The 24,946-nt window shown below is 40.7% G+C and overlaps 1 protein-coding gene across 11 annotated transcripts in view; it reads left to right on the top strand.

The window, feature by feature from the left end:
* Positions 1-24,946, top strand: part of ablim2 (actin binding LIM protein family member 2) — a 134,939-nt gene that overhangs the window by 16,500 nt on the left and 93,493 nt on the right. For all 11 annotated transcript variants that reach the window (XM_023346297.1, XM_023346298.1, XM_023346301.1 and 8 more), the window contains exon 2: positions 15,264-15,428. In XM_023346297.1, the coding sequence (XP_023202065.1) occupies positions 15,264-15,428 (165 nt within the window). The remainder of the gene's footprint in view (positions 1-15,263; positions 15,429-24,946) is intronic.

The following is a 24,946-nucleotide window of genomic DNA, read 5'->3' as shown; positions in this document are numbered from 1 at the left end:
TGTCAGCCGACACAGAGACGCCCTGCACTATTTCAGACCTAACAGTAAACAGACCATCTACCCATCTGTTTACTACCAGCAACGACACTGCCTTGCTAAAGTGTTGACACCCCCTAACCCAACTATTAATGGCAACAGAGTGACAAGACATGAACAGGATTCACAGTGGGTACAGAAAATATTCAACCCCCTCTATATTTTTCACTTTTTGTTTAATCGCAGCCGTTTGCTAAAATAAAAAAAGTTCATATTATTTCTCATGAATGTACACTCAGCATCCCATCTTGACAGAAAAATACAAAAATGCTCATCACCTTCCCAGTACAATCCCAACAGCGAAACGATGGGGTGTTTTTTAGCTGCAGGGACAGGACGACCGCTTACAGTTAAAGCAAAGATGAATGTGGCCAAAAACAGAGATATCCTGGAAGAAAACCTCTTCCAGAGAGCTCAGGACCTCAAATGGGTCGAAGGTTCACTTTTCAACAAAACAATGACCTGAAACACACAGCTATAATAACAAAGGAGTGGCTTCGGAACAACTCTGAGCCAGACTGAGCCCTGACCTAAACCCAATTGAAATAATATGAACTTTTTTGATTTTAGTAAATGCCTGCAAAGAAACAAAGAATGAATAATTTAAAGGGGTCTGAATACTTTCGGTATCCACTGTAAACACTGCAAGTTATTCAAACACTGAAAGAGGCAGAAAGCATCACTACAACTGATGGCTGGACATCTTGGATACATTGAGCTAAAAAACAATCACAGCAAGCTATCAATAGTTGCTGGGAAATGTTGTGCTGCAGAATATTCATAGTTGAAGCACTCTCCTGAGGTCTGAAGAAATAAAAATATATCAGAAAAAAGAATTTTTTTGAGTTTGTGGCAAAATGAAGACCTAAAATAAAGACCTTTATGAAACATAAATTTGATTTTTTTTAAGTTTTCTTTTAAGCAATTTTAAAATTTCATCTGTCTTGTGACCTCAGTATCGTGTCTTGTGAGCTTTAGGTATCACTACACCCCTTATGTTTAGTTTTCACCTCATATATCAACCTGCATGTACCTCCAATGATTTTATTGTGATTTCATGTGTTCAGAGCAACTCTTTCTACATGTGTGTATATATATATATATATATATATATATATATATATATATATATATATAAAATTCCCTTCTCACCCACCGCGGGTGGTTCTTATCCTCTGAGCTCGGGTCCTCTACCAGAGGCCTGGGAGCTTGAGGGTTCTGCGCAGTATCTTGGCTGTGCCAAGGACTGCACATTTCTGGACTGAGATGTCTGATGTTGTTCCTGGGATCTGTTGTAGCCATTGGTCCAGTTTGGGGGTGACTGCCCCGAGGGCCCCGATGACCACAGGCACCACTGTGGTCTTCACCTTCCAGGCCCTCTCCAGTTCCTCCCTGAGGCCCTGGTATTTCTCTAGTTTCTCGTGCTCCTTTTTCCTGATGTTGCAGTCGCTTGGTATTGCTACATCTACCACAACGGCTTTCCTCTGTTGTTTATCCACTACGACAATGTCTGGTTGGTTCGCCATTACCATTTTGTCTGTCTGGATCTGGAAGTCCCACAGGATCTTAGCTCTGGCGTTCTCTGCCACCTTTGGGGGTGTTTCCCACTTTGATCTCGGGGTTTCCAGTCCATATTCTGCACAGATGTTTCTGTACACTATGCCTGCAACTTGGTTATGTCGTTCCATGTACGCTTTCCCTGCCAGTATCTTGCACCCTGCTGTTATGTGCTGGACTGTCTCAGGGGCCTCCTTGCACAACCTACACCTTGGGTCTTGTCTGGTGTGGTAGATCTGGGCCTCTATTGCTCTGGTGTTTAGGGCCTGTTCCTGGGCGGCCAGGATGAGGGCCTCTGTGCTGTCCTTGAGTCCAGCTTTTTCCAGCCATTGGTAGGATTTACTGATATCAGCCACTTGGGTTATTTGCTGGTGGTACATCCCATGTAGGGGCTTGTCCTCCCATGATGGTATCTCTGGCACCTCATCCTCCGTTCCCTGTTGTCTGAGACATTCACTGAGCACATTGTCTGTTGAGGCTTTGTCCCTGATGTATTTATGGATCTTAGTTGTTTCGTCCTGGACTGTGGTTCTCACACTCACTAGTCCTCTGCCTCCTTCCTTGCGGCTCGTGTACAGTCTCAGGGTGCTGGATTTGGGATGGAACCCTCCATGCATTGTTAGTAGTTTTCTAGTCTTAATATCAGTGGCTTTTATCTCCTCCTTTGGCCAGCTAATTATTCCAGCAGGGTATCTGATTACTGGCAGGGCATAGCTGTTTATCGCACGGATTTTGTTCTTGCCATTGAGCTGGCTTCTCAGGACTTGCCTTATTCGCTGGAGGTATTTAGCTGTGGCTCCTTTCCTTGTGACCTCATCGAGGTTGCCATTTGCTTGTGGTATACCTAGGTACTTGTAACTGTCCTCTATGTCTGCTATTGTTCCTTCTGGGAGTGAGACCCCTTCTGTGCGGATGACCTTCCCCCTCTTGGTGATCAGCCGACCACACTTCTCTAGTCCGAATGACATCCCAATGTCCGTGCTGTAGATCCTGGTGGTGTGGATCAGTGAGTCGATGTCCCGCCCACTCTTGGCATACAGCTTGATGTCATCCATGTAGAGAAGGTGACTGATGTTGGCCCCATTTTTGAGTCGGTATCCGTAGCCAGTCTTGTTGATAATTTGGCTGAGGGGGTTCAGGCCTATGCAGAACAGTAGCGGGGACAGAGCATCTCCTTGGTATATGCCACATTTGATGGACACTTGTGCAAGTGGTTTGCAGTTGGCTTCAAGGGTGGTTTTCCACAGCCTCATCGAGTTTGCAATGAAGGCTCTCAGAGTCCTGTTGATGTTATACATCTCTAAGCATTCAATGATCCAAGTATGCGGCATTGAGTCATAGGCTTTCTTGTAATCAATCCAAGCCATGCACAGGTTGGTGTGTTGGATTTTGCAGTCTCGGGCAACTGTGTGGTCTACGAGGAGTTGGTGTTTGGCTCCTCTGCTATTTACACCGATACCTTTCTGTGCCGTGCTCATGTGTTTATCCATGTGTTTGCTTATCTTGGCCGCTATGATGCCTGACATGAGCTTCCATGTTGTGGAGAGGCAGGTTATTGGTCAGTAGTTGGGTGGGACTGGACCCTTTGATGGATCCTTCTGGATTAGGATTGTCCGCCCTTCAGTTAACCATTCAGGGTGAGTCCCACTTTGTAGCAGCTGGTTCATTTGGTCTGCCAGTCGCTCATGGAGGGCAGTGAGTTTCTTTAGCCAGTAGGCATGGATCATGTCAGGCCCTGGTGCTGTCCAGTTTTTCATACCTGAGACTCTTTCTTGGACATCTGTCACAGTGATGGTTACCAAGGCTTGCTCAGGGAGGTTACTATGGTCCTCTCGTAGAGAGATCAACCACTGTGCATTGCTGTTGTGGGACGCCTCCCTTTCCCATATGCCTTTCCAGTATTGTTCAGTCTCCAGCCTTGGTGGGTCTACTCTGTTGTTATTACCCTGCCATTGAGAGTACACCTTAGCTGGTTGAGTGGAGAAGAGCCAGTTAATCCTTCTGGATTCATTCTCCCTTGTGTATCTCTTTAGGCGGCTGGCCAAGGCTTGGAGCCTCTGTTTGGCAGTTTCGAGTGCTTCAGGTATGGGCATCTGCCTGTACTTTCTGGGTACTGGTCTTTTCATTGTACCCTTGTGGAGCTCTGACAGTTGGCTCACTTCCCTCCTTGTTACCTTGATTTTAGCCTCTAACCGTCTTTTCCATGGTGGGTATTGGGTCTCATGGCTGCTCTTATAGCCAAGTATCTCAAGACTCAAGAATGCAGCATATATATATATATATATATATATATATATATATATATATATATATATATATATATATATATATATATATATATATATATATATATAATACTCTGACATTTTCTGCATTTTTTGCAATGTTGCATTAAATATTATTCTAGGAAGTGACATAAGCATGAGTTTAGTGCTGTGTTACCACTTCCGAGGGCAAACTAATACTTCTGGTTCAGTTCATTGTATTTTTCAGTGTGTGAGCTGTGTTGCCATTACAGTCCTGGTGTTCAGGTTGAAGCTCTGAGTGTTAAGTTGATGACTGAAAACAGCTGGCAACATAGAGTATTAAGGAGAAAATAACCCAGTTAACAGTTAAAATGGAAGTCTCATGTCTTCCTTCATAACACGAGACTTCTATGACTCATGTTATGGTATATTGTTATGCAGCCAACAATTTAGTATATTATTGGCTGCTTAAATAACCTATCCAAACACAACAATAGAACAATGTGCTGGATCTGCTACAATGGATGTCTTCTTACCACTTTTCAGAAATACCATGAGCCTCTTCGTGCTGTTTTAGTAGGTTTGTTACACACTCTGTTCATCCAGAGAGTCATCGTTGTTTTAGAACCCAACACTTTTTAAACATCCCCTGATCTACCTGCTTTGCTTCTCGTGTTTGTGCAACACCAGACGACATGTTTGGTGACTTCAAGAGGTGGAGCAATGTGTTTCAAGTATTTGACGTTTGAGTGTTGAACTATCAGTAAAAATATGAGGGAATGTGACAAAGGCAATGAGATTGCATCAAAGTAAATACTTGATGGAGTTTAACTGAAGTTCCTTTGTGTTTTTAGTTTGTCGGTACCTGGGGGAACATTTGGTAACCAACAGCTACTGTAATGTTTCAGTAACCCAAGGCAGAACGCACTAAAGGAGGATTGTCACCAAACAGCAGAGAACCCCAAAACCTCTGCCTCCAAGAGTTTTACCCGGTACATTGCCCTGTGTCATTCCCACTGTGTTTCAATAACTTCTGACGTTAATGAAACGCAGTGGGTTCGTGGAGAGTTGGTGGTGCTGAGGAACAGTCTTGCCAGTGTTGTTACTCCTGTGATCATAGTCTGGTAAAAATCAGTCCCTTTTTTTCTTTTTCTAAAGTGTAGACCAGCCCCTTGTTATACGCTTTACTTTGTATGGAGAATGTGGGCCCTCAGCTATTGAAAAATCATTGCTTGCTGGAAGTGTGGGCTCTATTGAAATTTGAAATAATTGGATCTGACTTTACTCAATCACTAATGTTTGGCCGTGACGTATGTGTAACCCAGCGTCCTTGCTCACAACCTCCTTCTATTCACTGATTGGCATGGATGAAATTCCTCTAAGTGTTCGAGCTCAATGTGAGAAATCCCAGACAGAGCACTGAAGCGACATAAAATTGGAGTCAGTCGTGGCATATGGTCCTTTTTACTGAGCCTTTTTCAGGTTCTGGTTCTGCTGATAGTTTCCTCCTGTTAAAGGGGGTTTTCCTTATTGCTCTCTCTACATCCATGCTCAGAATGAGGGACTGCTGCAAAGACAACAACACATTTCATGCAGTTATCCACTGTGGCTTGTACAGGAGGAGTCAGTGTTGCAAAACAATAACTAGATGCAAGCTGTTGGGTTTCCTTACACAGAACTTGTTTGACTAATTCAAATAAAAAACAGAACTTGACTGCATTGTTTGACAACAAGGATCACTTGGAATGTATGCAGTGATTTGGAATCTGTCTGTATGATTGAATGTTATTGACTTTATTGTAATTTGCCTTCCTTGTGATAATATTTGTTGAATTGGTACAATTTAAATAACCTGACTTTGATTGACAAGCAGATGGATCACCGACAGAATATTTGTTCCGTTACCCACATGGCACCTGTTTTTTAGGGATAATTAATCATTGCTAAAGTTTAGATTTGATGACTCTATAATGCTAAAAAGACTTTTATTTATTTATTTACTTTTCCACGTGCATATTTGAAAGATATAAATTGCCTGTTTAAGAGAACCCTGGACCCTTCCACCTTACATTTACAGTGTGTCTTATAAAATTCTTGAATCAGATTTATTAATTTCCAGACAATTTTTAAGTACATTTTTATGGTCCCCACATCTAACACAACAGAGAAAAACTATGTATAATTTAAATTTGCTTGCAAAGACTACAAGGTGATAAAGAAATAATAAATTTAACTTAATAAAACGTGGGTAAAGTACAGAGATAAAAACATTTAACTTTTTTTCTGAAATTTAAACTTGCACAAAGAGTGATTAATCAAAGCTAGCAAAGGGACTAATGTATTAGAAGTGTCAGAATATCTTAATGTTATCCTAATGTTAGCTTAACAGACGGGCCTTTTTTGCTTGCAAATTTAATGATGAAGCCTGGGAAGTCATAGTCCAATAAGAACTGATGAAAGATTTCAGATTAACATTTAAATCAGATGGTTAGTATTGCAACCTGCTTATTGTAAACATTCCCAGTGTTTTCCTTTTTGCATTGAATTATTTTTCTGATTACTATACGCACCTGGAAAATCTCTGAGCTTTGGTCCTGAACCGAAAAGTCAGTGTGTCAAAGCTGGTAGATAACAGTACCATAACAATGTCTTATAAAATGAATTTGACAACAAAATTATTTTTTATAAAATTGTATAAACATTTTTTTATAATCTGATGTTTTTATTATGATGCATTAATCAGTCTGTTCATAACTGTCCAAGTTTAGTTTAATATTTACTGTAAGAAGCAACATAAGCTCTGATTTTCATTTCATTTTGAAATTTACTTCCTGTTGCTGGTTGTTTTGGCAAACTAAATCATATTTTAGACTTGATTAAAAATCTCAACTTTTATTAGATTAGATTAGATTAGATTAGATTAGATAGCATTTATTGTCATTGAACAGAATTCAACGAAATTTCCATTGCAGCTCCCGTGCAAAAGGTCAAATATATACAGTAAACATTACTTTGATTAAAAGACATTGTGTCAAATGACTTGGACATCAACTCAACTTGGGACTTGATGCAAGACATTGGTGGAGAAGCTTGAGACTTACTTGTAAGTTGCAATACAATGACTTGATCCCACCTCCGCTGCTTACTGTCCTGAAGCCTCTTGGCCTGAGATTGCCCGTTTCCACAGAGAGCCTCTATTCATAAGACATGTGGTTTTGCTGTGGGCTGAAACACATGACCTGCAAAACAAACATAGCTACAAACTCTTCCACCATTTTGCTCCAACTCTTTCATTCCTGCTAATCCTGTCCTGCTTTGTGTGGTAGCTAAAGACATAGTGTTTCACTAGTGTGTTCCAGTGTGTTACTAGTGTGTTTCCAGACAGTTTTTAAGTACATTTTTATGGTCCCCACATCTAACACAACAGAGAAAAACTATGTATAACTATCTCTTAAAATGTTTCACATTTTACAACCATAAAGATATAGGTGTCTTACTAAATGCACAGTTTGGGCAATCAAAGAAGTCACAATTCTCTTGGATGAGCAGCAGTGATGCAAAGAGCAAAGCTCTCGATTTACTGGTCTGTCTAAGTTCTGACCCTTACCTATGCTAAAAGCAACTTTTAGCTAGACTTAGTTAGATTGTATTATCCTTACAATCATGGTTTTTTGAGGATAAGATCCTTTAAGGAATCACATCAGAAATATTTTAGTATTTAATTTTTAATTGAAATTTTGGAGCTCTACACTGTTCTGAAATCACGTCCACTTCAACTCCACTCATTTCTGTAGTTTTTACTACAATGAACTTAAAATGTCTTTGAACACTTAACATAAAATGGGACAAAAACATTGTTATTTCCTGAAAATGTAAGTAACGTTGCTAATATAAGTTGGACCAAATACTTTGAGATGATTCAAGTTGTCTTGTGTTAAAGTATATTTATAAAAGCCGATTATGTTGTTAAAAGCAAATTAACAGCTCAAACATGATGTCAGAAAAATAAAGCAATGTCACTTTGTTTATTGAGTATTATTATGCTGCATTATGGTGAAGGTTTTGTAGAGGAACCATTCAACAATGAATAAGACTGCTTTTGATGACAATTAATTAATAAAGTCACATTATGCTATGAAATGTAGGCAGACTTTGCTTGTGCCATTCTTCCAGCCTAACTTTTAACATATTAACAGATATGGAAAAGGTCAGTGTTCTGCATTGTTTGAAGAGATAGTAGTTGGTATGGTTGATAATGTAAATCTGGGAAGGGAAGAGAACAGGTTGTTTGAATGTTTGCTTGAAGTATCTGATAGTAAACGATATCCCAGAAATTAAGCCATGATCAACTGTTCTGACTAGATTCTCTTACTGTTAAAAGGTGCAACATGCAACAATGTTTTAGCATCTTTTCTGGCAACAACTATGTCAGAAAAATCAAAAGCACTCAACTGCAACACCAGTTAAATTTCTACAACGGTGTATTAGAGTCGGTGTTGATAGAAAAAAAGTCAAAAATTTGCTTGGAATAAAAAAAGTTCAGACTTTTTTCCTCACAACTTTTTAACTTTTGGAGCTCAGAAATGTCCTCGTTTTTTTTATTAACCCCCAAATTTCATAGTTTTTTCTTATTTACTCCTCCTTTTTTTCTATCTGCAATGGTCCTAATATGCTGTCGTACATTTCACCATCACCGCAAAGGCAAATGTGCTCTCTCAACTGTTCAGTCCAAAGAAGTAAGTCTTTATCTCCTGAACTTTATCCAGGTGTATGTTGGTTATTTTGATCTTCACAGTAACATCAAAACTTGCCTAGGCTTAAGAAAGTGGAAGACCTCAAGTTCAAAGTTTGGCATCCTGAAGTTCTGATTCTGTGGTAATGTCATCGTCTTGATGCCCATCCACTAGAATGCTGCCAAGCACCATGGAAAGCCTATGAGTTAAGGGAGCTATTTTTAGTAGGCTTAGGAGTATGGCCTCCTGAAAAGGCATTTGACATATAGATATTTGAGCCTTGCACAGAGCAGTGGCCTGTGGTATAAATGTATGACATGTCATGATGACATGCTCCCAAGCAGTGGTATGGTCATGTTATGTTTGCCTACCTCTGAAAATACCAGGTGTGTTGCATACATTTCCAGGTGGTAAGCCTATGTGGCCAGTGTGGTGCTTCAGAGGCTTCTGGTGGTGTTACTATACACCGTGTTCCAAATTATTATGCAAATTGGATTTAAGTGTCATAAAGATAATTTTTTTTGTGGTGCTATTAAATTTATAGATTGTATTGTGTGTCAGGGCTCTTTGAATCACTAATTAATTTCAGAGAGCTGGTTGATTAGTTTGTCTGATGAGCTCAATTAAAGGAAATCTACTTAAGAAGGATGTTCCACATTATTAAGCAGGCCACAGGTTTCAAGCAATATTGGAAAGAGAAAGAATCTCTGCTGACGAAAATCATCAGATAGTGTAGACAAGGTATGAAAACATTAGATATTTAACGAAAACTGAAGCGTTATCATACTGTGAAGAGATTTGTGGCTGATTCAGAACAAAGATGGGTTTGTACAGATAAAGACAGAATCAGGAAAGTTTCTGTTAGACAAATTCATCAAATTAAGAGAGCAGCTGTTAAAATGCCCTCACAAAGCAGCAAACAGTTATTTGAAGCTGCTGGAGCCTCAGGAACCTCAAGGTGGAGGATCCTCCAGAGGCTTGCGGTGCATCAACCTACTATTGGGTCACTCCTAACCAGAAATGGTGGCAGTGGGCCCAGCCGTACATGAAGATTAATTTTTAAACAGACTTGTTCACTGATGACTACTGTGCAATCCTGGATGGTCCAGATGGACGCAGTAGTGGATTGGTGGTGGGTGGCCACCACATTCCAACATAGCTGTGGCGTCAGCAAGGAGGTGGTGGAGTCATTTTTTGGGCCGAAATCATGGGGGGGAGAGAGAGAGCTGGTCAGCCCCTTCAGAATCCCTGAAGGTGTGAAAATGACCTCAGCAAAGTATATGGACTTTCTGACTGATCATTTCTTTCATGGTTCAAAAAGAAGAGCCGTACCTTCTGTAGCAAAATCATCTTCATGGATGACAATGCACCATCTCATGTTGCAAGCAATACCACTGTGTCATTGGCTGCTATGGGCATAAAAGGGGAGAAACTCATGGTGTGGTCACCATCCTCCTCTGACCACTGACCTCAACCCTATTGAGAACCTTTGGAGTTTCCTCAAGGAGAAGATCTGAGGGTGGAATGCAGTTCATATCAGAACAGCAGCTCTGAGGAGGTTTTCTGACATCCTGCAAAGAAATTCAAGCAGAAACTCCACAAACTCACAAGTTCAATGGATCAAGAATTGTGCTGTGATATCAAAGAAGGGGTCCAATGTTAACATGGAACTCGGTCTGTTAAGATGTTTTTGATTGAAATAGCTTTTGATTTTAGTACCACTTAATGCTGCACATTCAAAGAATGCAGTTCTTTATAATCCATAAAATGTTTAGAAAATCTGCTGTGCATAATAATTTGGAAAAGTGCATTTTGATTTTTATTTTTGAAAAAAATACTGTTCTCATGGGGATCTTTGTTCAGTAAAATTTGATTTATACTGTAATAGTTCATGACTTGAAAATTATACTGACCATCATTTGTATTGACCATTTAAGAAAATCTGAGAAAATATCACTTGCATAATAATTTGGAACATGGTGCATGTAATGCTGACATGTAGTACAGATGGCCGCGTGCCTTGCGGCAATCTATGGGACAAAGGCATCAGGATTGTCTTTTGGCCTGAACCACCAGCCCAGTGGCTGAAAGATGATATGCATACTGGCAACAAACCATGAGATAAAATAGGTCTGATTAATGAATATAGACATTTTAATTGTGAAAAATTATTTAACCAATCCTCATAAAAACAGACATTGTAGTTTACCTTTATTCTTTACAGGTAAAACGATGGTGATGTAAATTCCATTAGGAAGAAGATAGAAGTATTATGACAGGTAATATGATATGAATTTTAAAAAAGTAAAGCTCCCCTGAAGAAGCTCCCCTGAAGTCTTTGTAAAGAGCATCATTCACGCAATTTAGGTTTTAAAAAAATAACTATTGTTGAACTTTAACCATCTGAATCAAATATGTTTAAGAAAGGAAACTTGTAAAACATGCATCAAGAAGACCAGTGGAGGTCAAATACCAGTCAAAGTAGACCACAGGTCCTCTGGGAAATGTCTCAGCATATGCAAGACTGCATTTCCACCAATTCTCATTTTTTGAACTTGAGTGAAGGTATCTATTCAATGTAGCTTTCAAAATCCAGCACAAAGCCATCAGGACTAGCACGAATTAACACCATTAGTCCTGTTGGATTTAGCTTCCCAGATATGAACTAACAAATTGGGTTAGTTTGTTTGTTAGATCTATGTTGGATCAACATAGATCCAACCAATCTATGTTGGTTAGATGACCAACATAGGTCATCTACCAAGACCTATGTTGGCCTTAGTAGATGGCGGCAACCTTGGAGAAGTTTAGTTTATTAGTTTAGTTTTAGTTTAGTTTAGTTTATTTCAGACAAACCTTTCACCGACAGTGTAAACGACACAAAGTACATAATATATTTCTTTTAAAAAAGAAAAAAAAAAAAGAAACAAAAAAACAATAAAGAAACACATCACATCGGTGATTATGAGTCTGAAAAGGAGTATGCTGAAGTATAACTTATGTAGTCATTTCCAGCTGTAATTTATCACAGTATTTTCAATGTCCGATATCCTTTCTGACAAAGGAAATAATAAGTCTAATAAGATTTCCTCAGCTAGATGAAAATAGTGCATACACACACATACACATCTGTACACATGCATATATATATATTTACATATACAAACATATATACGTATATACACCCATATACACACCCATCTGCTTATTGACAAAATACACTGTTATTTTCATACCTTTATATATTTACCCACACCTGCGCCGACATGCCACCTACTTGATGACATCCTACCTAAAGTTTTGGTTCCCAACCAGAATTATCCCCCTTGTTCTTCCTTATAACTTTGAATAATAGCTGCCTTGAGACCTTTCTTAAAATGTCTCATACTTGGACTTTGCTTCAGCTCTTTAGAGAGTTTATTCCAGATCCTCACACCAACCCCCGAAATGCACAATGTTTTCATTGTTGTACGAGCCTTCAAGGTTCTGAAGTTAAGGTTTTCTCTATAGTCATATCCCCCCACTCTATCGGAAAATAATTGTTGAATCTTTTCTGGCAATATTTTATTTCTGACTTTAAACATAATCTGTGCAGTTTGAAACTCTACTAAATCAGTGAATTTCAATAAATAAGAATCTATAAATAGAGAACTTCTATCAGGAGTTGGTTTGACTTTCCACAAAAGATTTTTTTTTATCTAGTTCATGAACCAATTTCAATGAAGAACGGATCTTGTAAAAACGATGACATATGGGCGTGCCGTGGTGGCGGAGGGGTTAGCGCGACCCACATGTCTTCCCTCCTCTCCTTCCCCCTTTCTTGTCAGCCTACTTTGAAAAAGGGACACTAGAGCCCACAAAAAGAGACCCCACCTGTGCGATAAAACAAAAAAAAAAAAAAACGATGACGTATCATTGAATCAACTATATCAGCATGCCTTGATAGTCAAGACATATACTGACATTCTTAAAAAGGTGTTGATCTCATCTGATATGTTTTAAGTTTTTTATAATTGGCCCAACCATGTTTTCATAATGTTTCCAGTTGGTTTTACTTTCAAAATCTTTACCTTCCTCAGTAAAAAGGAAAAAGAATATTCTTGTTTGAAACCTGTTTCTGTCTTGATTCAATTTGTAGATCAGGGAATTTTCAGTTCAGAAGTCAAATAATAATGTTGATTTATGGTCTGAAGCAACCATTTGAATTTCAGCATCATCCATGAACAATTATTTGAAAGGTTTCATTCTCCCTACTACAAGAATGTACAATATTACCGGGGTATATCTTGTTTCTTTTCAATGACACCTGGCTTTAACATTGCACTTGCACATTATATTAAACATATGTCAGGAAATGTGGACTAATGACATTTGAGTTTAGTGACAGGAAAGGGAAACCTTTGAAGGTGAGGCTCTTCATTGTGCACAGAACATCCACTGATCCTAATTTTGTTCTCTTTTAGAACTAGAAGAAGATAGAAGAACAACAACCAAAATAGTTTTAGTCATTCATTAAATATCAGAAGCTATGTCACACTGTGTGTGAAAGGACAGTTGTGGAGCAAAGTTTTACTAATATTTTAAGGCAAAGACCAAAGGTTTACAGAAGCTTCTTTCAGATCATAAATATGCAATAAATACAAAACCACAAGCCTCTATTATAGATCATTTAATCCTATTACATCATACATCATAAAATATGTTATGGGACGTCCGTGCTACTGCTACATGGTTAGCATTGAAGTAAGTAAGTAACGTTTATTTATATAACATTTTTCACAGATGTAAAATCACAATGTGCTACAATAAAAATCAACCTTAAAACCTTAAAGCATAAAAACATAAGTAACATGGTAAAATCAAGAGATTAAAGCTTGGGAAAATGAAAATGCTTTTAGTAGCTTTTTATAAACCTCCACAGAGTCAGAGTGGCTGTATGTCAGATTTATGGGTGTACCAGAAAAGCATTAATAAAAAGATTCTGGAACATTTGTATGTAAAAGAAACTGAGATTACCGTAAATTCTGAACTATAAGCCATTAGGGTAGCTCTGTTATATTAGTTCTGACGTGATCATTTGTAGATTTTTATTCTTGTTTTGCTTGAGTTGTTCAGTGTTAGGACAATTATTCCCTCTGGTTTCAGATGTTCTACAGCAGGAAGGATTTTTCTTCTTACATTTTTACTTTTGGACAGTTATTATGATGAGCAACTGTGGTAACAAGGTATTGTTTTTACAAGTGAAAGCAGCTGATTAGCACATTTAATATACAATATATTTGAGAAATATATATAAAATTCCCTTTTCACCCTCTGCGGGTGGTCTCTCTCATCCTCTGAGCCCGGGTCCTCTACCAGAGGCCTGGGAGCTTTAGGGTTCTGCACAGTGTCTTGGCTGTGCCTAGAACTTTCTGGACTGAGATGTCTGATGTTGTTCCTGGGATCTGTTTTAGCCACTGCTCCAGTTTGGGGGTGACTGCCCCGAGGGCCCCGATGACCACAGGCACCACTGTGGTCTTCACCTTCCAGGCCTTTTCCAGTTCCTCTCTGAGCCCCTGGTATTTCTCCAGTTTCTCATATACAGTATATACTATATATATATATATATATATATATATATATATATATATATATATATATATATATATATATATATATATATACACACCATATTTTAAAGAATGCGGCAAAATACTGGCAGTGTTCATTTAGAGGCACCTTTAGATTTGTTTCAAGATGAGCTTCTGCTGAAGGTTTCCTGCCCACAGCATGATTCTTTGAACACACTTGGATGAAATGAGTAATGACAACATTTAATTTCCCTTTGGGATAAATTACCAGCAAATCAAGGTTCAGATTTGTAAAGTTGAACAGACAGTACTTTAAAAGAATTATTCACACTCCTTGAACCTTTTCAGTTTTCAATGTTGTCAGATCTCTGTGCATTACTGTGAAGTAAATGGAAAATAAGTAGTTTTCTAATTGTTTGCCAATAAAAATGAGAAAACAGTAGAGCACATTTGTGGCCTTTACTCTGATACTGCTATAAAAGCTGTTTATAATCAGAACATACAGTAACTTCAGTTGCTAAGTCCAGTTCGGTGTTCTGTTTATGGCCTCAGAGGATTGTTAGAAAATACTGGGGAACAAACAGCATCTTGGAGACCAGGGAACCATCAGGCAGGTCTGGGAGAAAGTTGTGGAGAAGTTTAAAGCAGAACTAGGTTTGTTAAATGTCCAGCATGTTTAAACCCCAAAGACTCTCTAGCTGGGCCTGCAGAAAACTATTTCTATCTCACAATGACGCATCACTCTGTTAGAGTATGACATATTTATCATGAATATTTTTGCTTGTCATACTGGACTGTTGATCACACCATTGGTACTTATGCAGAATAACGAGGCAAATGTACAGCGTTGTGCAAATTGCGGACAAAAACGGGATGATAATTGAAAATAAGAGCAGTGTACAGAATCTGCACTTGGCAGATGGTTGCTGAATCATTATATTTAATAAGGAGACAATATGATATAGTTTAAGATTCAGTACCCCATTTTTCCTCTCTCATCATGGTGCTCAACCTGTACGTCATTATTAATTCACTGCTATGATTGTTATATCTGCAGCTGCTATATAAACCTTACAGCATGAGCTGTATGTAAGTATTCCTGTGTTCTGTGTCTCGTGCAGTGTTTCAACAGCAGGCTGTACACAGCACTCTGGAGCAACAGAAGCAGAAGATGAAACAGGAAGGAGGTGGTGCCGTCGCCTGTCACAACTGTGGGAATCCCTGTAAGGGGGAGGCTCTCCGTGTTCAGAACAAACACTTTCACATAAAGTGTTTTGTCTGCAAACGTATGTAACACCCGCTTCCTACTGTTCCCTCCGGTCCGTTTCCACACAAACACAGGGCCAAGCTAATCCATCTGAATGCTGACCGTGGGCCATGAAATAGAATTCGGGTTAAAGGGTTAGGATGTGTGTGTTGGGAGTGTTAACTGTAGTTGTTTTGTGTGCCCTTGCCTGCCCTGACTCTCACCATAAGGTCTGTGTTAGACATTTGTTGTTTTCAATATACACTATGGTTGCTAAGCAACAGAGGGGGTCTTAAAAATAATGACAGCTTCCTAATGTTTATCACCTTTAACCCGATTCTGGCCAGCAGGCCCCACCATCTTTGGGCCTATTGCCACAGAGTGAGGCAGCAGCATTACCCATGATGCCATGTATAGCAATAATATTTGAAACAATATAGCAATAATTTGGGTTCTTAAGTTTGTCATAAAAAAAAAGGGGGATTCATTTTTCAGTCAGATTTTGACTATGTTATTCATTCATTTGTAGTTGTCGGTTTCAACTAAATATTTAATTAGTAAGCTAAATATTTTGTTGGCCACCTAAATATTTACCTTGAAACTAAATATTTAATCCAAGCAAGCTAAATACACTGCTCAAAAAAATAAAGGGAACACTCAAATAACACATCCTAGATCTGAATGAAAGAAATATTCTCATTGAATACTTTGTTCTGTACAAAGTTCCATTTGCGCAACAGCAGGTGAAATTGATTGTCAATCAGTGTTGCTGCCTAAGTGGACAGTTTGATTTCACAGAAGTTTGATTTACTTGGAGTTATATTGTGTTGTTTAAGTGTTCCCTTTATTTTTTTGAGCAGTGTATTTAGCTTCAAACTAAATGTTTAGTAAACTAGACTATTAGCTTGCTAAAAATGTTGTTTTCCAACTACGCCTCTGTTTCTGCTTTTCTATCACCATGCATCACATATGTATGGCTGTAGAAAAAAAGAAGAGGGTTGATTTAATAGTTCTGCTAACTAATATTTGATGTTAGTTAGCAAAAATTTTATTTGCTCACTAAATACTAAAGTTGGAGACAAATGCCTCCAACTAAATGTTTAGTGAGCAAGCAAATTTAGCTTCACTCTAAATATTTAGCTAATATCCAAATTCAATTGCCGATAAGCAGAAGTGGACTCTCAAAATAAAAGCTGAGTCTTGAGAACATGTAGAGTAGTGTCATGAATTGCGGTGGAGAGGTGGTGAGGCTGACGCAGAGGACCCAGGTTGTAGAAAATGATGGTTGTTTAATGATGAAATAATTCAAAAGTCCAGAAATCCAAGCAGCACAGATGAACTGACTAAACTAAGCTCAGAGCTGGTAGCAACTGGAGACAACTGAAACAAAATGACAGACTCGACAGCAGACAAGCAGCCAAACGAGACGAGGACCCGACAAAGACACAGAGACACAGGTGGCGTTAAATGCACAAAGATAAGATAAGATAAGATAAATCTTTATTGTCATTGTCACAAGAACAACGAAATTCAAAAGGTGCCATCAGTCGGTGCACATGCCCAAAAACAAAAAATAACTGTCTCACAATTCATACACAACGCAAGAATCAACAAACAAATGGCAAAAAAATAAAAAATAAGAACAGCCACATTCTCACATCCATCATTCATGATGATTAATGGTTGTTTTTGATTGCATTTAGTTTTGTTATTGCTATCGGGTAGAAACTGTCTCTGAGACGGTTGGTTCTTGTTCTGGTTGCTCTGTATCTTCTGCCTGAAGGCAGCAGTGTGAACAGAGAATGTCCAGGGTGAGAAGTGTCCTTTGTGATGTGTTGTGCTTTTCTTAGACAGCGGTCACTGTGCAGGTCCTCTGGTGAGGGGAGAGGGCAGCCAATGATTTTTTGGGCTGTATTCACAACCCTTTGGAGAGCTTTCCTTTGAGCCGTAGTGCTGCTGTTATACCAGACGCAGATACAGTAGGTCAGTATGCTCTCTATGGAGCACTTGTAGAAGGACACCAGCAGCTTCTCCTTGATGTTGTTCCTCCTGAGAGCCCTCAGGAAGTACAGTCTTTGCTGGGCCTTTTTTATCAGCTCGAAGGTGTTCATGTTCCATGTGAGGCCCTGCTCAATGTGGACCCCCAGGAAACGGAAATCAGCTACCCTCTCCACACATTTTCCCCCAATGGTTAGTGGTGTAATGTCCGTTTTATTCCTCCTATAATCTATTATGAGTTCTTTTGTCTTTGAGTTGTTGAGGAGCAGATTGTTCTCCCTGCACCACTGCAACAGCCGCTCCACCTCACCCCTGTAGGCGGACTCGTCGCCTCCTGAGATGAGCCCCACCACTGTGGTGTCATCAGCAAACTTGATGATGGTGTTGCTGTGGTGGGCAGAGGTGCAGTCGTATGTGTACAGACAGTAGAGCAGGGGGCTCAGCACACAGCCCTGTGGAGAGCCAGTACTAAGGCTGAGGGCAGTGGATGTATGTTTTCCCACCCTAACTCTCTGCTGTCGGTTGGTCAGTAAGCTCAGAATCCACATGCAGGTGGAGTGAGGGAGGCCCAGGTCCCCCAATTTGTCCACCAGTCTGTGAGGGAGGATGGTATTAAAAGCAGAGCTGTAGTCTACAAAGAGCATCCGCACATAGCTCCCCTGCTGCTCCAGATGTGACAGAGCAGCATGGAGGGCCGTGATCACAGCGTCCTCTGTGGATCTGTTGGCTCTGTAGGCGAACTGGTGGTGGTCAAAGCCAGGAGGGAGAAGTGCTGTGATGTGACCCCGGACCAGTTTTTCAAAACACTTCGTCACCACAGGGGTTAGTGCCACAGGCCGGTAGTCGTTGAGGCAGGAGATGTGAGGTTTCTTGGGTATGGGGACTATGGTGGAAGATTTCAGGCAGGATGGGACTGTAGACAGGGCTAGGGACTGGTTGAAGATCCTGGTGAAGACTCCAGCCAGCTGATCGGCGCAGTCTTTCAGGTCCAGGGACGCCGTCAGGTCCAGCAGCCTTCCTTGGATTGACAGCCCGCAGTGTGCGCCTCACCTCGTGCTCCTCTACAACGAGGAGTGTGGTGTTGTGGGTTGCTTGGTGTAGTGTGGCTGCCTCTGTTGGCTTCACCTCAAAGCGGGCAAAGAAGAGGTTCAGCTCCTCTGCCAGCGTGGCGTCGCCTTCCGCAGCTGCGAGGTTGGTCCTGTAGTTGGTGAGATGCTGGATTCCCTGCCACACCTGCCTGCTGTTGTCGCTGTCAAGGTAGCCCTCTATCCTCCTCCTGTAGTCAGACTTAGCCATTCTGATGCCGCTCTTCAAGTTAACTCGGGCTGTACTGTAGACGGTCCTGTCCCCAGACCTGAAGGCGGTATTCCTGGTCTTTAGCAGTCACTGGACCTCCTGAGTCATCCAGGGCTTCTGGTTTGGGAAGACCCGGATGCGTTTATCCACAGCTACAGTGTCAATACAGTTCTTGATGTAGCACAGTACACTGTCTGTAAAAACCTCCAGGTCCTGATGTTCAAAAACATCCCAGTTTGTCCTGTCGAAACAGTCCTGCAGCTGCTGTGTCACATCCTTGGGTCAGGATTTGATGGTTTTGGTGATGGTTGGAGCAGTTTTCCTGAGGGGGGCATAAGCAGGAATTAAATGCAGGGACAGGTGATCGGACTGACCCAGGTGAGGAAGTGGTCTAGCCCTGTAGCCTAGCTTGATGTTGGAGTAAACTTTGTCCAGAGTGTTAGCCTCTCTTGTAGCACACTTTACATGCTGGTGGAATTTGGGAAGCACTGTCTTCAAGTCTGCATGGCTGAAGTCCCCCGCTATGATGTGCACAGCATCTGGATAGATGCTCTGCAGATGGCTAATGCTGCCATGCAAAAGTCCAATAGCTGTTTTAGCATTGGCATCCGGTGGGATGTAAACAGCCTACGATGAGGCTGTGGAAAACCACCCTTGAAGCCAACTGCAAACCACTTGCACAAGTGTCCATGACTACGGTGAACTCTCTGGGGAGGTATATTGGTCTGCATCTAACAGTCACATACTCCAGGTCTGGGGAGCAATGGCTGATGACAGTCGCTGTGTTAGTAACCAGGTGTTGTTCACGTACACACAGAGCCCTCCTCCTCTGCTCTTACCGGAGTCTTTCGTTCTGTCGTGGCGCTGTACTGTGTAGCCTGCTAGCTCGATGGCAGAGTCCGCTACGTCTGGATGCAGCCAGGTCTCCGTGATCAGAAGAATACAGCTGTCCTTCACTGCGCTGTGAGATGCAGCCTGTAGTCTCAGTTCATCCATCTTGTTTGCAAGGGATCTGGCGTTGGAGAGAAACAGGCTGGGGAGCGGTGGTTTGTGTGGTTGCCTCCGTAGACTAGCTAGCACGCCAGCCCTGCAGCCCCGCTTCTGCCGTCTCTCTCTACGCCGCCGTCGCTTCCTCCCTGTTGCGATGGTAATCCACGGCGCTCCGGGGCTCCTCGCTATGTCCCCCGGAATATTGAACAAGTGTTGAAGATCAGCTGTAACATCTAGTTCGTAGCAGGCACCGATCGTCAGGAGATCGTCCCGACTGTATATGTATATACACCGACGGAGAGAGCAATGAGCCGCTGCAACTGCTTTCGCCGCCATCTTGGAAAAAAAAAAAAGGGTAATTACTGAGGAAGACAGGACAACATGGAGAATCAAGACACAGAAACCCAAAATAAACACACAGAAAAACAACACAGAGAAAACCCAAACCTGACAAGTAGGAGGAACAACTAGTCCTCCTCTCTCGCAGGACAAACTTTTAAAGTTACTTAATATACCTAGTTTTTATTGTTTTTACTCTTGGATATTTACTCTTAACTGAAAAACTTAAGCTCTAAGGACAGCAGAATTTTAATCTTTTATTTGTTATTTTTTCTGAGCAAGAGCAAGATGCCTCTGGTCATCTGCTGATACCAACAGATAATAATACTGCTGTATTATACAGAGAATTCAATCGATAGAATTGAGATTTTCTAACTGGAGGTAAATTTTGAAATCAATGCAAGTTTGGAAAATGAACCGACTCTGCCAATGTCTCATAACAACAAACAACTTCTGAGCACCTCATCAAGCAGCTCACTCACCTGGAACTGCCTCGGTGCAAAGCCAAAAAATAAATCTCCTACTAGACAACTAATAGAATGGACTACCCACCTAGACGGCATGGTCAACTCTGAGCCTAGACTTCTTCTCATCTACACCTTCAGCACCGAAGATGAAACATCAGACATCACCACCTTCATTCACCTCAGTACCAAGGACTAATCAGCCAGCTTGGGCTGTAACACATCCGTCATTTCTCCAACTGGAAACCCAGTAAACTCCACTGAAATTCCACTGAAAAACAGGCTTGCTGTTCTTCAGCAGAAGCCTACAACGGACACCCTGCCTCCAAGCATCAATAAGAGCTATGATACAAGATCAACACATCTGCCTCCCAAAGTGCCCCAGAAACTAAAGTCTACACCAAAAATCCTTTTTGTCTGTGATGATAAGCAGTTTTTGTAGTGTAAAGAAAACAAAGGTTGCCTGCTTTCCTAACGACACAGTGGCTGATAGAGAAAATACTCCCAGCACTAATGGCTCAGCAAGATCTAGAGAAACTCATTCATGCATTTATCTTTAGTCGCAGTAATTACTGCTACAATATCTTTACCGGTCTGCCTAAAAACTCAATTAGATACAACACTGCTGGTGGCGTTCTCAATAAATCCAGGAAAATCACATCACCAGTTCTTAAGTCCTTCCACTGACTCCTTGTGGCTCAGAGAATAAACTTCAAAAAATTGTTAGTATATAAATCACTGAACGGCTTAAAGATCTGCTTTTGATCTATCAAACTTCCAGACCGTTCAGGTTTTATGGTTCTGGTTCTAATCTGCATCCCCAGAATCAGAACCAAACATGGAGAAGCAGCATTCAGCTTCTATGCACCACAAATCTGGAGCAAACATCCAGAAAACTGCAAAACAGCTGAAACACTGAGTTTCTTGAAATCAAGACTAAAAACTGTTTAGAGTTGCTTTTGAATCATTAGAATAGAATAGAATAGAATAGAATAGAATAGAATAAAATAGACCTTATTGATCACCAAGGGGAAATTGCTTATTCGTTGAAAGCTATTCCATCTTAGGTAATAAATGCAAAGTTTGTAAAATATATATATATACCTAAGAGTGATAAGTTCAAAATGACTAGATATAAACAAACAAAATAACAAGCAGTCATGGAATATATTAATCAATAATTAACCAATAAATGAGCGCAGAAAAAATTTGAATCTATTAGCACAGACTTGTAAAGCCTGGTGGCAACAGAAATGACTTTCTGTGTTGCTCTGTGGTTCACTTTGGCAAAATAAGTCTCTGGCTGAAGGTGCTCCTGTATCCGGCCAGCACGTCATGCAGTGGATGAGACTCGTTCTTTTTGACACCACTGTCAGAGAGTCCAGCTCCACTCCAACAATGTTGCTGGCCTTCTGGATTAGTTTGTTCAGTCTGTTGGTGTCCTCCACCTTCAGCCTGCTACCCCAGCACACCACAGCATACAAGTTGGCACTGGCAACCACAGAGTCATAAAACATCCTGAGCAAAGTCCAAGAGATGTTGAATGACCTCAGCCGCCTCAGAAAGTAGAGGCGACTTTGGCCATAGCATCAGTGTTCTTGACCCAGTCCAGTTTTTTATCAATGTGGACACCCAGATATTTATAGTTCTCCACAATGTCCACACTGACCACTTGGATGGTAACAGGGGTTACCAGGGTCCTGATCCTCCTCCTCAAATCCACCACCAATTCCTTGGTCTTTGTCACATTGAGCTGCACGTGGTTCAGTCCACACCATGTGACAAAGTTCTACACAGCAGCCCTGTACTCAGTCTCATCACCCTCTCTGATACAACCAACCACAGCTGAGTCATCTGAGAACTTCTGGAGATGACAGGTCTCAGTACAATAACTGAAGTCAGATGTATAGAGTGCAAAGAAAAAGGGAGAGCGGACAGTCCCCTGTGGAGCCCCTGTGTTGCTGACAACACTGTTCTGACACACAGTGTCGCAGGCACAAGAACTGTGGTCTGCCAGTTAGATAGTCCACAATCCAGGACAAAAGGGGGGCTCCACCTGCATCGCCGTCAGCTTCTCACCCAGTAGAGCCGGTTGGTGGTGAATGCACTCAAGAACTCAAAAAACATAATTCTCACAGTGCTGGTCCAGGTGAGCGTATGCGCGGTTCAGCAGGAAGATGATGGCATCCTCAACTCCAAGCTTGGGCTGTTAGGCAAACTGCAAGGGGTCCAAGTGTGATTGGACCAGAGTGCGGAGCTGCTCCAGGACAAGTCTCTCCAGGGACTTCATAATGTGGGAGGTCAGCGCCACAGGCCTGTAGTCCTTGGAGTCACAGGGATGCTGTGTCTTTGGTACTAGAACAATGCAGGATGTTTTCCACATCACAGGGACCCTCTGTAGGCACAGGCTCATGTTGAAGACATGCTGTAGGACTCCACAGAGCTGGATAGCACAAGCTTTGAGTACCCTTGGACTGACACCATCAGGGCCTATAGCCTTGCAAGGGTGGAGTCTCACCAACTAACATCTTCGGCGGTGATGTTTCCTCTAGAGGTAGAGGTGGCCAGCTGAGGGTGGGGGGGAGGTGGTCACTGAGTATAAGAGGAAGGAGAGAGTTGTTGGACATCAACATCTTGATGTGTAACGATGGCACTTGACAATTGTTCTATAGCTAAAAACACACACTTTTTTGTGTGTGTTTTTATGATGTAAATTCTTTTAACTACTGTATCTTGTTGCTGAAATGTACGATACAAATAAACTTGATTGACTGATTGATAAATTCCTGCTGGTGAGACTTTCTATACTCATTAACTAAGTGCGTAAAATTAAAAGTATTTAAGCCTCTCATTTTCTCCCAGATCCTCATGTTCTCTCCTGTTTTGCATTTGTGCTTTCCTGTGTTCTTGTCTCCTGGTTGGATGTTGTTTTGGATTTATTTTGGTTTTTCTCTATGTAGTTTTTGCAAGCCTTTCAGTATTCCCATTATTTTTTAATTACTCTACTTAGGGCTGTTGTAAACAAATACTTTAGTAATTGAGTAATCAATCTATTATTCTTATGATTAATTGAGTAATTGGCTACAAAAAATTTATAAAATAAAATATTGATAAATCTGGCATAACACCAGTGTTACTGTCGAATATCAATATCAGTCCAATTTTTCATTTTTGAGCATCTCTAACAGTCACTTTTTTATAGTTTAGAAAATTAACCTGTAACAATAATAGCTCACTTTCTAAGTTAACCAGAAGAAAGGTTATACAAAGATCTGAAATTATATTCAATTTAATAATAAAGAGGCAGGCTCAAAAATACGGTTATAAAAAGTGTCTACATAAACTAAAAGCTGGAGTATATTCATCTTCAGTCAGTTTAATAGATGAATTCTCACCTTCCCCCATACCTGTCAAACTTTGGTTTGAGAATACGGGAAATGTCACCTGGAGTTGGGGGCTTGAAGTGGTGGTGGTAAGAACGAGGGGGGCAGGAGGGGGACAATACGGGATATTTACGGCACCTTCGTTCGTCACATTCAGAAACTCATCTACCAGCCATGTACCACCACGATGATTTCTGCCACCTGTTTGTTGAGACCGGGATGATATGAAATTTATTGTGCAATTCGTCCGAAAAGCTACACTTACACTATAAGCACTATTCGCCCCCAGTTTTCAGTCTGTCCGCTCACCTGTATAAATACTCCCGCAGCGTTCTTTGCTCTGAACCAGCAGCTCCCAACATCATGACAGTAAGTTTGTTTTTCTGTAAATTTGGATTCTTATTTTTTCTCATTAAATTTTCAAAGTCCAAGGAACAAAAATAAATCCAAAACGAAGACATGAGGGTACCAGAAAGGGACGAGGGAAGGTGACGTGAGTGACAAGGAGTTGCAACTGACTGAGGGGTTTAAATACTGGGGAGGTTGTGAGCTAGATGAGAGATCTGAGCAGCTAATTGATTCGAGTTTTGAGTCGTAGGAGCAGGAGGCATAGGCGAGCAGGAAATAATTTAGCGTTAGAATTCTTTAGTTATTCTAACACTAAAGAATAACTTGGACTAAAACCTGAAAAACTAGAACAGAAAATAACTAGAAACAAGAAAAAAAGGCATACCATATGAAGAAGCACATTTCAATTCCATTCAGTTCATTTGTGTAGTGCCAATTGTACACACTTCAATGCACTTTACAAAAAACATAATTTCAATCTAATCCTACATACATTTCAACTGAACCTAGCTAACAAACAATGTATTCAACATCACTTTAGTGATTAAAAAATTTTTCTAAGTAAAGAAACCCAGGAGATTGCATCAAGTCATTGACTTGCACCATTTACTCCTCCTGGAGGTGCATGTAGCAATGGTGGAGAGGAAATAGAATAGAATAGAATAGAATTACTTTATTCATCCCAGCAGGGAAATTATTTCGCAGTTACAGCAGCATAGAGACAAGACACACAACAACCA

The sequence above is a fragment of the Xiphophorus maculatus genome, chromosome 14 (genome assembly GCF_002775205.1).
Source record: "Xiphophorus maculatus strain JP 163 A chromosome 14, X_maculatus-5.0-male, whole genome shotgun sequence".
In the NCBI taxonomy this organism is placed as follows: Eukaryota; Metazoa; Chordata; class Actinopteri; order Cyprinodontiformes; family Poeciliidae; genus Xiphophorus; species Xiphophorus maculatus.
Note: the sequence above shows the minus strand (reverse complement) of the source record. Positions and strands in the feature narration are given on the sequence as shown.